This window comes from Salmo salar, chromosome ssa22 (genome assembly GCF_905237065.1).
Source record: "Salmo salar chromosome ssa22, Ssal_v3.1, whole genome shotgun sequence".
NCBI lineage: Eukaryota > Metazoa > Chordata > Actinopteri > Salmoniformes > Salmonidae > Salmo > Salmo salar.
Window position 1 is genome coordinate 42,043,543 of NC_059463.1, and position 14,431 is coordinate 42,057,973.

The 14,431-nt window shown below is 43.3% G+C and overlaps 1 protein-coding gene across 2 annotated transcripts; it reads right to left on the bottom strand.

Annotated features, from left to right (window-relative positions):
* Positions 1-4,311: 4,311 nt before the first annotated feature.
* LOC106583463 (NCK-interacting protein with SH3 domain) lies at positions 4,312-14,395 on the bottom strand. Of its 2 annotated transcripts, none has more exons than XM_014167664.2 (13): positions 13,899-14,395; positions 12,607-12,719; positions 11,993-12,170; positions 11,789-11,864; positions 11,084-11,622; positions 10,728-10,898; positions 10,385-10,471; positions 10,091-10,229; positions 7,782-7,862; positions 7,520-7,648; positions 6,946-7,035; positions 6,609-6,781; positions 4,312-6,422 (listed from the first exon to the last, which is right to left on the bottom strand). In XM_014167664.2, exons 1-13 carry the CDS (start codon positions 14,067-14,069, stop codon positions 6,204-6,206), a joined length of 2,166 nt encoding a protein of 721 aa, XP_014023139.2. In that variant the 5' UTR covers positions 14,070-14,395; the 3' UTR covers positions 4,312-6,203. The 2 variants fall into 2 exon arrangements, with proteins under 2 accessions (XP_014023139.2, XP_014023138.2); XM_014167663.2 differs by having other exon boundaries at positions 11,084-11,625; positions 13,899-14,393.
* Positions 14,396-14,431: the final 36 nt, after the last annotated feature.

The following is a 14,431-nucleotide window of genomic DNA, read 5'->3' on the forward strand; positions in this document are numbered from 1 at the left end:
CACAATTCCAGTGGGTCAGAAGTTTACATACACTAAGTTGACTGTGCCTTTAAACAGCTTCGGAAAATTCCAGAAAATGTTGTGGCTTTAGAAGCTTCTGATAGGTTAATTGACATCATTTGAGTCAATTGGAGGTGTACCTGTGGATGTATTTCAAGGCCTACCTTCAAACAACGACGAGACAGCCTATTGGGAGGAGGTCAGAGACCTGGCCGTGTGGTGCCAGGACAACAACCTCTTCCTCAACGTGATCAAAACAAAGGAGATGATTGTGGACTACAGAAAATGGAGGATCAAGCAAGACCCCATTCTCATTGACGGGGCTGTAGTAGAGCAGGTTGAGAGCTTCAAGTTCCTTGGTGTCCACATCACCAACAAACTAACATGGTCCAAGCACACCAAGACTGTTGTGAAGAGGGCACAACAAAACCTATTCCCCCTCAGGAGACTGAAAATATTTGGCATGGGTCCTCAGATCCTCAAAAGGTTCTACAGTTGCACCATCGAGAGCATCCTGACTGGTTGCAACACTGGCCTGGTATGGCAACTGCTCTGCCTCCAACCGCAAGGCACTACAAAGGGTAGTGCGTACAGCCCAATACATCACTGGGGCAAAGCTTCTGGCCATCCAGGACCTCTACAGCAGGCGATGTCAGAGGAAGGCCCTAAAAATTGTCAAAGACTCCAGCCACCCTAGTCGTAGACTGTTCTCTCTGCTGCCGCATGGCAAGCGGTACCGGAGCTCCAAGTGTAGGTCCAAGAGGCTTCTAAACAGCTTCTACCCCCAAGCCATAAGACTCCTGAACATCTAATCAAATGGCTACTCATACAATTTGCATCCCCCCCCCCTTTTACACTGCTGCTACTCTCTGTTATTATCTATGCATAGTCACTTTAATAACTCTACCTACATGTACATAATACCTCAATTACCTCAGCTAACCGGTGCCCCTGCTCATTGACTCTGTACCGGTACTGTATATAGCCTCCCTGTATATAGCCTCGCTATTGTTATTTTACTGCTGCTCTTTAATTATTTGTTACTTTTATTTCTTATTCTTTTATTTTTTTAAATAATAAAAAAATGTAACTGCATTGTTGGTTAGGGCTTGTAAGTAAGCATTTCATACACTTGTTGTATTCGGCACGTGACAAATAACATTTTATTTTATTTTACAAGCCTCTCGTTCACATATCCTTCACAATAGGGGGCTTATTCGAGCTGTCATTTGTGACTGAGACATGTAAAAGTGTGCTTTAAAAAATGTAGCTTACATTTGTTGATTGCTAGGCATACAAATAAGATTATGTCTTGATACATTTGAAACAAGGTCTAGTTGTGGCAGCATCCAGACTAGACTGTAAGCGACCCTCTGCGGAATGTATTGCTTGACTGCCGTGAGAGTATTATGCACAATATCGTTTGCAAATTGCTTCCACCCCAAACGGTTTGTTCTTGAGTTCGAGTTTGTTGAACAGAGCTTTTTCCATCATGACATTAAATAATCAATTCATTGCATCCATTCTTGTATTTTTGTTCTCTATGCTGCCTGCAGCATGATATATTTTCCCTCACGCACATGATAGACAGTTGCTGGTTGGAGCATGTCTTCGGAGTCGCTGAGCCGGAGAAGCGCGTATTAAAACCCCCTAGTCTATTGACGCAATGGTGCGTGAATATAAGTAACATAACAAAAAAATACCCATCAAAATCCGGTCAGTTTAAGCCAGAGATATCTGCATGGGCTGCGTCTCAATCTACTGCATCCACCTATGGCAGCCTTCCATATCTGCGGTGGAAGGTGGCCGAGCTACAGCGTGTTTGTCAGACCATGAGACATCCCGAAAATCGGTCTTCTCCCGAAAAGACTGTAGCGTCCTTCTCCCGAAAAGACTGTAGCGTTCGAACGGGTTGGCCTACAAACTTATGAGACTCTCATGAACACGATGGTGGTCTCCGTTTTACTGTATGACCCCCACAAGCCCCCACTGGACTCAGGTACGGTCTTCTTGAACTGCACTGTTGGTTAAGGGCTTGTAAGTAAGCATTTCACGGTAAGGTCTACACTTGTTGTATTCGGCGCATGTGACAAATAAAGTTTGATTTGATATGCCAACTTCTGTTTGACTGGTCTGACCCGTTTCGTCTACAAACTAATGTGACTCCACTGTGGAAAAGGGAGATTATCACGAACAACATGGTGTTCTCTGTTTTGCTCTACAAATCCCTCTACAAAGTGTCACGGGACTCGTCTGAAGGTAACCCGTACAGGTTTAAAAAATGAATGGAACTATGGAGGTCGTTTTATGCCTACCCCAAAAAAGGGTTAAATGTGTAAAATATTTATACAAATAACAATAAAAAAATTATTATATACACTAATGTTCAAACTTTTGGGGTTACATTCTTTGTACATTAAAATAACAACAAATATATCAGAAATACAGTGTAGACATTGTTAACGATGTAAATGACTATTGTAGCTGGAAATGTCTGATTTTTTTATGGAATATCTACATAGTCATACAGAGGCCCATTATCAGCAACCATCACTCCTGTGTTCCAATTGCACATTGTGTTAGCTAATCCAAGTTTATCATTTTAAAAGGCTAATTGATCATTAGAAAACCCTTTTGCAATTATGTTAGCACAGCTGAAAACTGTTGTTCTGATTAAATAAGCTATGAAACTGACCTTTAGACTAGTTGAGTATCTGGAGCATCAGCATTTGTGGGTTCGATTACAGGCTCAAAACAGCCAGAAACAAAGACCTTTCTTTTGAAACTCGTCAGTCTATTCTTGTTCTGAGAAATTATGGCTATTCCATGCGAGAAATTGCCAAGAAACTGAAGATATCGTACAATGCTGTGTACTACTCCCTTTGGTACAAACTCTTCCACTAACCCTTTGACCTAACTCCTAAACGTAACCCTAACCCCTAGCCTAGCTAACGTTAGCCAGTCAGCTAATATCATGCATTTTGCCAATTCGTGACATATTGTAATGAAACAGCAGGGAGCAGGTCTCGAACCCTCGACCTTCTAACCCGAGGTCCGGCGCGCCTTTGACTGCGCCGAAAAAGCATGCTCGAGCGGCAGAGTCGACATCCGCGCTTATAAACCCAGGGTCGTTACACTATAGTACATTTTGTACATTTGTAACTGGTAATTCTTAACATATCATACGAAATGGGTGATGGACATCCACAAATGAATACATAACATACGAAATGCTCTGACACCAGGTTGGCCAGCAGGTCAAACTAACGACTAAAATGAAGGAGTCACTCGGAAAAAACGAATCATTACTCTCGAGTCAGTAAAACGTCGCTCAAAAAGAACGATTCGTTCGCAAACTGCACAATACTACAGCTCAGTGCTCATTGTGTCAACTGACAGTCCCTGTCATGAGTTCTATGACATTTAAAGAACAAGGACACTAACATCCAGTAACCAATTATACATCTTTAAAGATACATTTGTATTGATTACTTTGCTAGGAATGCTGCCTGCAGCAGAGACCTATGAAAGTTCGGTTCGCGAGGCAAGCACAGGAGGCAGGATATTAGCAGCTAGCTACTTTGTTATTCATTTAGATAGCTAGATGAGCAATGAGTTACTTTGCGAGAAGTAAATAATTACTTTTATGGTATCAAGTGGATGTCTAGCGGAGACCAAGCAGACACCACCAAAGCCCCCTGCGAAGAAGTTCTTCCCTGGGTTTATCGCCTGCTATTTATACATGGTTTCTGTTCAAGAAAATACAGCTAGCTAACAAGAAAATAAACACAAAATGTTGCGTCTTTACGACCAGCAGCTATTTGGGGGAAATAACGAGCTAGCTAACCGGTCCCTGTGTCACCAGTATCGGTTCAAATGAAAGGTAGATATATTTTCTTGACATCCACCGTCGTGCTTTATCCAGTACGGACATTTTCAATCAACCAATCAAATGCATTTATAAAGCCCTTCTTACATCAGCTGATATCTCAAAGTGCTGTACAGAAACCCAGCCTAAAACCCCAAACGGCAAGCAATGCAGGTGTAGAAGCATTTCACCCATATATGTGCCCGGACTGAGTAAAGGGTTACACATTTGCTTTGGTCCCTCTTAAATGTAGAGTTCTACCATAAACTCCATATTATTTGTAAACATACACCACAGGAAGAATTTTAATGCAATTCTTGGACATACTATTTCAAATTAAAATACTTGGTATTGCTAAGGATGCCCCTCCATAAAACAAATATTATTTAAATCCAAAAGAAGTACAGCACACATATACACACACAAACAAAACTGGACCACCATTCATTGGGATGTTTGTTTATTAGTAGATTATAAACATTAAGAAAATACACTTTCTTACCATCGCCTCTCTCTGAACAACCATTTCAAATATATTTAATTGGGAAAATAGTTCAATTGGTTTTATTACTATAACACAGTGGTGGCTTTAAGGGACAAAAGAGGTCCAAAGGACAATGATAAAACAACAGGAAACCATACACATACACCTTCTCACACACTTACAAAAATATACACAAACCGTACATAGACACTCACAGACACATGCATAGCTTTATGCATGAACACAGGATAATAAAAACACATATGTCACAGAATACACTCTGGTATATCCCATGTTAAAATAAGTAAACACTAAGTGTGTTAAAGGGTACAGTATATGTGTATCATGATGGCCACTACAACATTTTGCCACAGAAATGCTTCCACTATTAGCTCTAACAGAGCTGAGTAAAAATAACCTGATACAAGGGAGAAAAAGCTTTGATAGGGTGGGAGACAGTGACTTAGAGAAGTCATTAAGAGTGAGACTTGCAATGTGAAAAAAACTGGATGTGTGTGTCCTGCAAAATGGCTGGAAACTAAGATGTCCTTTGTGTCGTGTACAGTGATTCTCAGGGGTACTATAGTAAGGGGTAGAATTATACAGTAGGGGGCAGAGTGGAGTGCCATCTTAAGGACAGGACTGATAACTGAGATAGATTTCGTACCAAAATGATCAAGGAAAAGCAATCAATCGCGTTTGGGGACAAGTCACTTAGTTAACCCCAGACTGCAGTTGAAGTAATACTGAACAATCGAAACATATCAATCCCTTATTATTTCGTACTAATAAATAACTACCAGTGGAAACACCATTCCCTTTCACAGAGCCATAACCATATAGGAAGTTAGTCAAGGCTTAGTATGTAGAAGCGACGTGTTACAGCTTGTTGTTACGTGGTACAGCCTTGTTATTACAGTACTGTTACGTTCCATCTACAGCACAAGCAGCAGAGCAGAGTAGGAGCGGCCTTGTTGGAAAGAATTTAGAGCATGTCATAGGTTAGCCATGCCTAGAGAGGAGGTTACTATAAAGTGTAGGGCAGAAAGCAAGGTAACAAGTAGTGCTCAGTCAGACAATCACAGCCATAGATATTAAGTGAGGTTCACCACGTAGCAGCATTGCCATTGCAATAAATAGTGAGTTTTAAAACTAACCTCAAAGCCTAGAATGTCTTGTTGAGAGAGGGCTTGTTTTCCAGACACAGATTAAGTATAGTCAATGGAGATTCTCCACTGAGCATGCTTTTTAGTCCAGAGAACTAGGCTTAATCTGTGTTCAGGAAACCGGCCCAGAATGTTTTGTTATCAGTGTATTAGCTCATTTGTCTTTTCATTTCATTGAACATACTGTGAGGCCATGCGATGAGGAACAAGAATGAGTGATAAAGTGGTCTACAGCAGTGGTTCTCAGTCTTGGTCCTGGGAACCAAAAGAGTGCATATTTTAGTTTTTGCCTTAGTACTACACACCTGATTCAAATCATCAAACCTTGATGATGAGTTGATCATTTGAATCAGCTGTGTAGTCCTAAAAACTAAAATCTGCAACCCTTTGGGTCCCCGGGATCAGGGTTGAGAACCACTGATCTACAGAATACAGTACACTAGTACCAGGGTTACAAGGCCCTACATAGAACACTAATAGTCTGGCCCGTCAGTACAAGGGAGTACATCATAAGGGCTTTAGGGTTCATAAGGGTTCAAGTCAAGTGTAACAGTATGTTATCTCAGAAACTAAGTAGCGGTCTACAGTCCTTTCTTAATCCTAGGAAGTTCCTCAGTACCATCCCTCAGTCTAAAGGAGCAGACTACTGGATGAGTGCACATCACCACTGTCATATTCAGTCCTCCTAGCTCTCGCTGATCTGAGGGAATTCCTTGTACATCTCCTGCACTATTAGCTTATCCATCTGTTTAGCTGTGGCCCCGCCCTCGTCCGCTCCTGAGTTATCCTCCTCTCTCAGAATCCTTTGCAGTGCGCCCTGCAGGTCGGATAGGCGGTGCCGGTGCTCCAGGTAGTCTGTGGAGCGTATGATGGAGTGCATGAGAGAGAGGTACTCCATCCTCAACTAGGGGGGAAGAAGAGAGGGAGCGAGAATGTGAACCCACTAGCAAGCACACTCATTATACAGTTCACATTCACTTTCCTTTTGAAGATGCATTTATCAAGCTAAACATAAGACTCAGCCATGCTTAGGTCCCAGGCTGGCTGGCCAATGGGAAGTGTGGTGTGTGCGCGTGCATATCAGTCTCACCTTGTCCCCAGGTGAGAGGTCAGAGATGCATCGAACAGCGATGTCTATCATCACCATCATGTCCGTGCGGTAGAAGATGTCTGAAGAATCTCGGCTGGCGAAGACATCCTGCAGGAACTTAAGTACTGAGTGTGGGGCAGGGGGAGCATGTTTAAAGACACACACAGGGTCATCTGGAGAGAGGAGAGAAATAACAAGTAAGAGGGTGTATACAGAGAGAAAAGTGAAAAAAGAAGCATACAAAGAAGAAACCGAAAACAAACAGCAAAGGACTTGGAATGGATTCACACTGTATCGTATTGAATATCGTCGATGTAAACAAAAGTGTGTGTCTCACCTCCTCTGTTTAGTAGAAGCACTATTTTCTCAGAGAAGATCTTCACATTCTTCTTGACTACAGTCTGCATTATCACATTGCTGCTGGGCACTGAGAGCAAGAAAGAACATACACACCTTGAAACAACAACATTAGCACAAATACCACACCTCACAGGTAAAGCACACAAGAAGGTCATTTAAAACACTCAAAGGGGACCCAAGAACACTTTGCCATAATACATAAAAGCAGTCAATAGGGAGCATTCCCTTTCAACACTTTTTAACCTCATATTGATTAAATATAGGACACAGAAAATCACTGTTTTCACATTGATCTGGTATGGAGCTACAGACTATGAATATGAAGTTAAAGAGTGGTGAAGTACCCCTTAAATTAAGAGTGGTGAAGTACCCCTTAAGAGTGGTGAAGTACCCCTTTAAGAGTGGTGAAGTACCCCTTTAAGAGTGGTGAAGTACCCCTTTAAGAGTGGTGAAGTACCCCTTTAAGAGTGGTGAAGTACCCCTTTAAGAGTGGTGAAGACAACTGTTAAAATAAAAGGTGTATGTTCTGTCTAAAGCCTGTGTCCTCTCACCTATGAGGTGCAGGTTAAAGGCCAGGATGAGATTGACACAGAGGTCAGGGAGCTGCTCTGTGGGGTCAGAGGGAAGACCGTCCTCAACCACATCTAGCAGGAACTGAACAAAACTAGCGTTTAAGTGCTCTGTGGAGGGAGAGATAGACAAAGAGAGATATAGATAGATAGATTTTCAGCTTGAACAAATTGATCGATAATGTGATGGCAGTTTGTAAGGATTCTAAAGCAACATAGTGGTCCTATGTAATATTGTTCATACCATAGTGGTGATAGGGCACCTGCTCCCCCATAGAGAAGATCATAGTCAGGACCAAGGCTGTGTAACACATCTTCTGATGTTCTGGGGAGAGATAAAACAGAGACACACAAACATTCATGAAAGAGATATAGAGGGGCACAGAGATGCTAAATAAAAGAGACAAACTGAAAGACATGAGGAAAGAGACAGAGGTCACAAAGAGAGAGAAGAGAGAGAGAGATGCTCAAGAGAAGATAGGCTATGTGCACACTGCCCACAAAATGAGGTGGAAACCAGGGGCGGAAATCCCGGGGGGGACGGGGGGGACACGACCCCCCCATCCTGGGAAAAATATGATTTGTCCCCCCCAATATATCACTGAAACATAACTATGTCATTTAAATAATATTAATAATACGCAATGAAAGCAATTGTGCTGATTAGACACACTTAATAGCGCGTTTTTAAGTTTCAAAGGATTGCGACCCCCCCACCCTTTGCCTCACAATGGATTGATCCACTGCCAGTTCCTTAGCTTGCTAGGTAACAGAGAGGTCGTATCTACTGAAAGGCACTCAATGCACGTAACTGACGTGAGGTTAATCCAGTCAATCGCGCACACACACTAGCTGAATATGCAGAGCTAGCGTGCAAATATGAACTATTAAGCTAGCTAGTACCTATTCCATTTATGTGGCGTCGTCAAAGATGGAATCTTTGCTATCGTCAATTTATTCCAAGATCAGCACGCAGATGATGTAAGTTAGTGCTTCAAAGTCCCTGTGATAAGGTTAGCGATAAACTGAAATCCAAACTGAACAGAACTACACTCTCTTCTACCATTGTCTTAAATATATTTAATGGTCTCGTTGCAAAAGCTAAATTGTCGCAAGGGAACTTTTATTTATTTATTTCACCTTTATTTAACCCGGGTAGCAAATATTATAGCAAACACCACTGAAATGGAATTGGTGCTCGCTAGCTTTGCAAATTCAGCTATTGTTGGAAGCCAGCCAATATGAAACAAACTATTAAAATTACAAAAGGTTGCAGCATATGTTGTGTAAATGGTGAACTCATACAGCTGTCAACTCTTGTCATTTTAATCCGTTTCACATTTGCTAGCTACCTTTTAGATCGAAGCCCAAATAGAATGATTGAAGATGATAGAAGCCCATCTTCTACTGTAAATAACCTACACACTGTGTGTGTAGCCAGCCAGCCAGCCAGGTAGAAAAATGGCAGAAAAATAAAAGACGGACATCAGAGTTTTTTTTCAATACACCAAAACGCATAGTAAGAACCTTAGTAGCCTAATATCTCAAAGACTAGTTGATAAAATGTTCATAAGAAAGAAATTAAATTCTAATGGAAATGTTTCACAATGATGTCATTAGGCAGAGCAGGCAACAGATGGCACACAGACAGCAGAGTTGGGGACAGATATGCAGGGACAGACTGGCAGAGACAGGGAGTCTCAGGTAAGTTTGTTGAGTCTTTGTTTGGCAACATTATGAAAGGTTCTCAATTTTTTTGACTTGTAAAATAGGAACATAATTGGAAAATGCCATGGATACCCCCACTCTCAACTTAAACTGGTGACTGAACTAAGATTTGTTAAAGGCAATGGTATTGCTGTTGTGAAGTTTTGGGTACCGGTAGTTAGGAGTACGGCAAACACCTTATTTCTTTGGTTCCTCAATATACATTTACCATATTACAATGTAGGCTATATGTTACAGCACTACTTTTGGTGTCCCCCTCAGTGTCCCCCTCTTGAGAAAATTTCATGTAATTGTCCCCTCCAAAGTTGATATCAGATTTTCGCCCCTGGTGAAAACTGAGCTGTACTTCCTAACCTCCTGCCAAATGTATGACCATATTAGAGACAGACCGTTCCCCTTCAGATTACAGAATTCGAAAACCAAATCCAATTTTGATAAACTTCTGTATGTATTGTGTGAAATACCACCGTGTGCAATCACAGCAGCAAGATTTGTGACTTGTTGCCACAAGAAAAGGGCAACCAGTGAAGAACAAACACCATTGTAAATACAACCTATATTTATGTTTATTTATTTTCCCTTTTGTACTTTAACTATTGGCACATCATTACAACACTGTATATAGACATAATATGACATTTGAAATGTCTTTATTCTTTTGGAAGTTGTGCGTGTAAAGTTTACTGTTCATTTTTTATTGTTATTTCACTTTTGTTTATTATCTATTTCACTTGCTTTGGCAATGTAAGCATGTTTCCCATGCCAATGAAGGCCCTTAAATTGAAATTGAGAGAGTAAAGGAAGTGATAGAGGAGGCCTCCTCACCCTGTGTGTCTGTCTGCAGGTCTCTGGCCAGCTCCATGGGCAGGATGGAGTTGAGGAGGGTGGAGATGAGGGCCGAGTCCAGGCTGCACATCGCCCCAAACACCTTGAGCAACAGCAGGCGGAGAGACACTCGGTGTTCCTGCACAGTGACACATGAAGTAACACTGTTACTACGCAACTATGCATTTACAACATGCCGGTGAAACATTGTTTACATTGTGGCCCTCTTGGGTGGGAAACAGGATGACAGGGTAACACAGGGTCTGATAGTGAGTGACATGTAGAATATCTTACCATCTGGTAATAGGTCACTAGTGACAGCACTGGCTCTGAGTGGTTGACCCTGCACATCTTCTTACACACCTCTGGATCTGCATCCGTCTGGGGACACAAACACCATCTTCCTTAGATTCAACAGTTACCAAAGGTCTCAGTGGTAATACTATCACATCTATCGAAGAATCACTTTGTCCAGGGTCGTATTCATTAGTGCACACCAAACGAAGACAAGCGTTTCTTATTGGACACATTCAGGCAGTCCCTCCCCATTTCAGTCCGTTGTCTTCCGTTTGGCGTCTACTGAATACAACCCAGGTGTCAGTCCTAAGTCAACTTTCCCTGAGTGCACATATCTCACCAGTATCTTCAGCAGCTCCTCCAGGTAACATGCGATGAGAGAGTGGTCTTCGTGAAGGGCCCAGCTGCGCTGCTGAGAGTCGTCAAAGTGACGGGCAAGGTCGCCTAAGATGACCTCCAGGCGCTGTTCATCGTGACACACTTGTCCCTGTGGCAACGCCGAACTCTGATCCTACAGGGAGAAGTCTGGGTTATTTTGGGGTATGTTATGTGCACATGGAATCGGTTTGACCTGACGAAGATCCACATCAGATCGAAACATTGTCACTGTTATAATTGGTATAAAGAGCATTTTAATTTGCAGACTTTCCTGTTATGTAAAAGTATAATGTGCATGCACAACAGCACATTGCTGACCTTGCTCTCTACCAATGAGAGGAGGACTTTCTCTAAGGCAGATGAGGCTTGAGGTAAGGTAGTTTGCAGGTGACCCACGACCACACCCACCGCTACCCGAGACAGATCGTAACTCAGCCCCGTGTTCCTCCTCACCAGCTCGATAAGCTCCGCCCCTGTTGTCCCGGGGACAGGCTCTGAGTGAGTGGGGCTGCCGGGGGGGCTTTCAGCGACAGAGGGCGGGGCAAGAGGCCAGTCGGTTTCTGATTGGTCCTCAGTGCTGGGCTGTGGTGGGGGAGTGGGCTGCGGTTGAGGTTGGGGTGCGGGGCCCTTCTTTGAGGGAGCTGGCTGGGGAGAGGGAGGTAGGTCGTCTGGAGGAGGGGGCGGGGGCTTCACACGGCTTGGCACCGGGGGCGGGGTGCTGGCAACGCTTGGAAGGCTGACATCAGAGGAAACCACAGAGTGGGAGGAACCCGAGTCCAGGGAGGCAGAGCTGACAGAGGGGGACAGGCCAGTCCCTGCAGCAGGGGCGGGGCCAGTAGGAGGAGGAATGGATGACTCTGCTGAGACAGAGAGAATGAGGAAGAATAAGGAGGAGCGAGAGAGAATAGAGTAGAAGTTGCAGTAGATGGCATGAGTAGTGTGTGTGTGTCTGTGAGTGGAAAGAAGATGTGTGTGGAGAGAAGATGAGTAGCTGTGTCTCCATGGTGACGATGAGACAGTCACCTGGGTGTCGGCTGGCTCTTAGTTTCTCTGGAGGGGGCGGAGTTATGGGTGCTGCACGACGGGGCTGAGGAGGCACCTGCAAGACATAACAGTAAATCAGAGTAAATATCAGGATATCAGTTATATGTCTCAGCCTCCTCAAACAAAATTGACTATCATGTATTCTTCTTTTGGTGTGAATGAATGCAAGTCTCTATCCAAGACCTGGTAAAGCCCCTGCACATTGTCGGTACTCTCTGACATTGTGCGGCTGATCCCATTGGGTGGTTGAGGGGTGTGGCTGAGGGACAGTTCGCTGGTAGATGAGGACAGGCCCTGCTTAGGACTGGATGGAGTTGGACTTCGCCTTGACAGGGTCTCCTTCCTGTGATGGATCAACTTCCTGTTCCAGACGCAAAGAGAGAGTCAATGGCTATGTCTGAAATGTAATGTATTCCTACTAAAGTAGTGAACCAGGCTATGTAATGAATAGGGGGTCATTTCAGATGCAGCCTATGAAGATAACTGATCAGAGAGAAACGATGCAGGTTTATTTGTATTTATTGTCACATACAACGGTTAGGTGCAGTGAAATATGTTGTTTTACAGGGTCAGCCATAGTATTATGGCACCCCTGGAAAAAATGAGGGTTATGTGATTTGCTCAAGGGCACATTTTTCACCTTGTCGGCTCTGGTATTCCAACCAGCAACCATTCGCTCTAACCTATAGGCTACTTGCCACCCTATGATGATGAGGAATCAGCACCAATCAGGTAACTGTAGCGTGAGGATTCTACACATCAGTGTGTGTCTGTGTGTGTATTAATGTTGCACTCACTGTAGCATGTCTCGCTGCTCCAGGTTGTATTTGCCCGCGTTCTTCATGGCCAAGTTATGGATCCCTTCGATGGCCCGGTCGATAGACTGTAAAACCTCATCCTGCTCTGGAGCCTGGGGCACAGAGAAAAGGAGGGCAGAGAGAGAGAAAGAGGAGAGAGGAGGGCAGAGATAGAGAGAGTTAAATATTCAACATCAGCATTAATTATTACGAAACAAAAAAAAATAACATTTGTCAGGAGGGCAAAATGGGACTCCAGTCAGAAAAAAACTACGACAGCACAGTTATATAACCAAAATCAAACCCTCTGAACAGTAACACGCCAACCAACGCAGTCCAGATACAGACACCTAGCCTGACCTCACCTACACGGCCCAGGCAGGGACACAGTCGGACAGAAATCCTGCTGCACAGTCAGAGATAGCCTGGAATCCACACTGACTGAATATCGCTCTGCTTGAGCGTGGTTTCATTTCACCAAGTCAGATACACAATACACAATTTCAGCAAAACACACTCATGCAGTTCACACTGAGAACTCATTGACTAAAATAAGAGTGCATTGGAGCATCCAGCTGTGTAGCTGTATAGAATATGGGATGCTGGCATTAATCTGAAAGGCAGAGATTTCACAAACTATGCACAGCTCTTCTAACTGAACTCTCCCCATAGAAAGCATGAAACATTAGATTACAGTTTTTTTTATTGGTGTTATGTGATTAAAAGCAATGTATCCTATGTACGTACTGTATTTTCTCTAATCACATCATCAGTCACGAGATTTTAGACGCGTGACACACAAATAACAGATGCGTCGCCACATTTTTCATGCATTTTGGCTTATGTCCCAACTACCCCTGCGGTACAGACCCAGCTGGCATTGCGAATTTGGCAGGACTCTCTGAGCCGCTCTCATTAGACCATTTGGGTTTATTCTGGAAACATCTTTTAGTTTGCATGTAAACGTCCACATATAATAGTGTCGTGTTGAATATGCAAAATTCTCTTAATATGCAGCTAAAAGCCTATAGAAACAAATGAGCAAAAGACAGGCAATGCAGCAGAGCATGTCTCCAGTTCACGTAGGACTGTCACGTGAAAGAAAGTCACAAAAGTAGCTGAAGTCAGGTCTATTGGAATGCAACGCAGCAATTGAAACCTCTCCCGATCGTTCAATTCTTAGACTGACTGGTCCACTCTTATCATGCTAACAAGCTAGCATGGAATACTTGTCAAAATCCACGTTCCACTTTCACTAATCATGAAAGTTAAGAAACCATGGTTAAACATACCTGAATCTTTTCGATGTAAGAAGCGGGAACGTAGCCTGTCTCGCCCGAACTGCAGCGTGAGCCGAGCCACCAGTGTTTGTTGCTGTGTTCCAGGATCAGAAAGCTCTCGCCGGCCCCGAAGTGGAGCGAGTTGGGCTCCGCAGATCGGAAGGCATACAGAGACCGATACATAGCTATTTCTTCTGCTTTAAATCCCTTGTAATTCCTCAAAAACACATATATGACTGTTTCAGCAAATACACAATTAGCTAATTATTACATGTACTCAGTTGGAGATAATTTGAAATGTATATTTACGACATGGTCGAATGATTCTCCTGCTTTCTATTTACAATGTACTACAACTTGCGACTCTCGCTTGTCCCACAGTAGGGAGCGCGCACGCACGCAGAACAACACGCGGGCGGGCACGCCCCTTTGGTATTCAGGCAAATGAATCAATGACAGAGCTGACGGAGGAGGCTTGTTGTTGTCCAATCTTTATACTTGTGCAAATGAGGTAAAATAAGGGAGTTAAGGCAATAAATAGGCTA

Excerpts from the sequence above, each read along its gene's own strand:
- LOC106583463 (XM_014167663.2), bottom strand. The coding sequence starts at position 14,069 with ATGTATCGGTCTCTGTATGCCTTCCGATCTGCGGAGCCCAACTCGCTC. Across the intron at positions 10,472-10,727 it reads AGGAGCTGCTGAAGATACTG|ACGGATGCAGATCCAGAGGT; the intron begins GTGAGATATGTG and ends TTGTGTCCCCAG. Across the intron at positions 7,863-10,090 it reads CCTGCAGACAGACACACAGG|AACATCAGAAGATGTGTTAC; the intron begins GTGAGGAGGCCT and ends ATCTCTCCCCAG.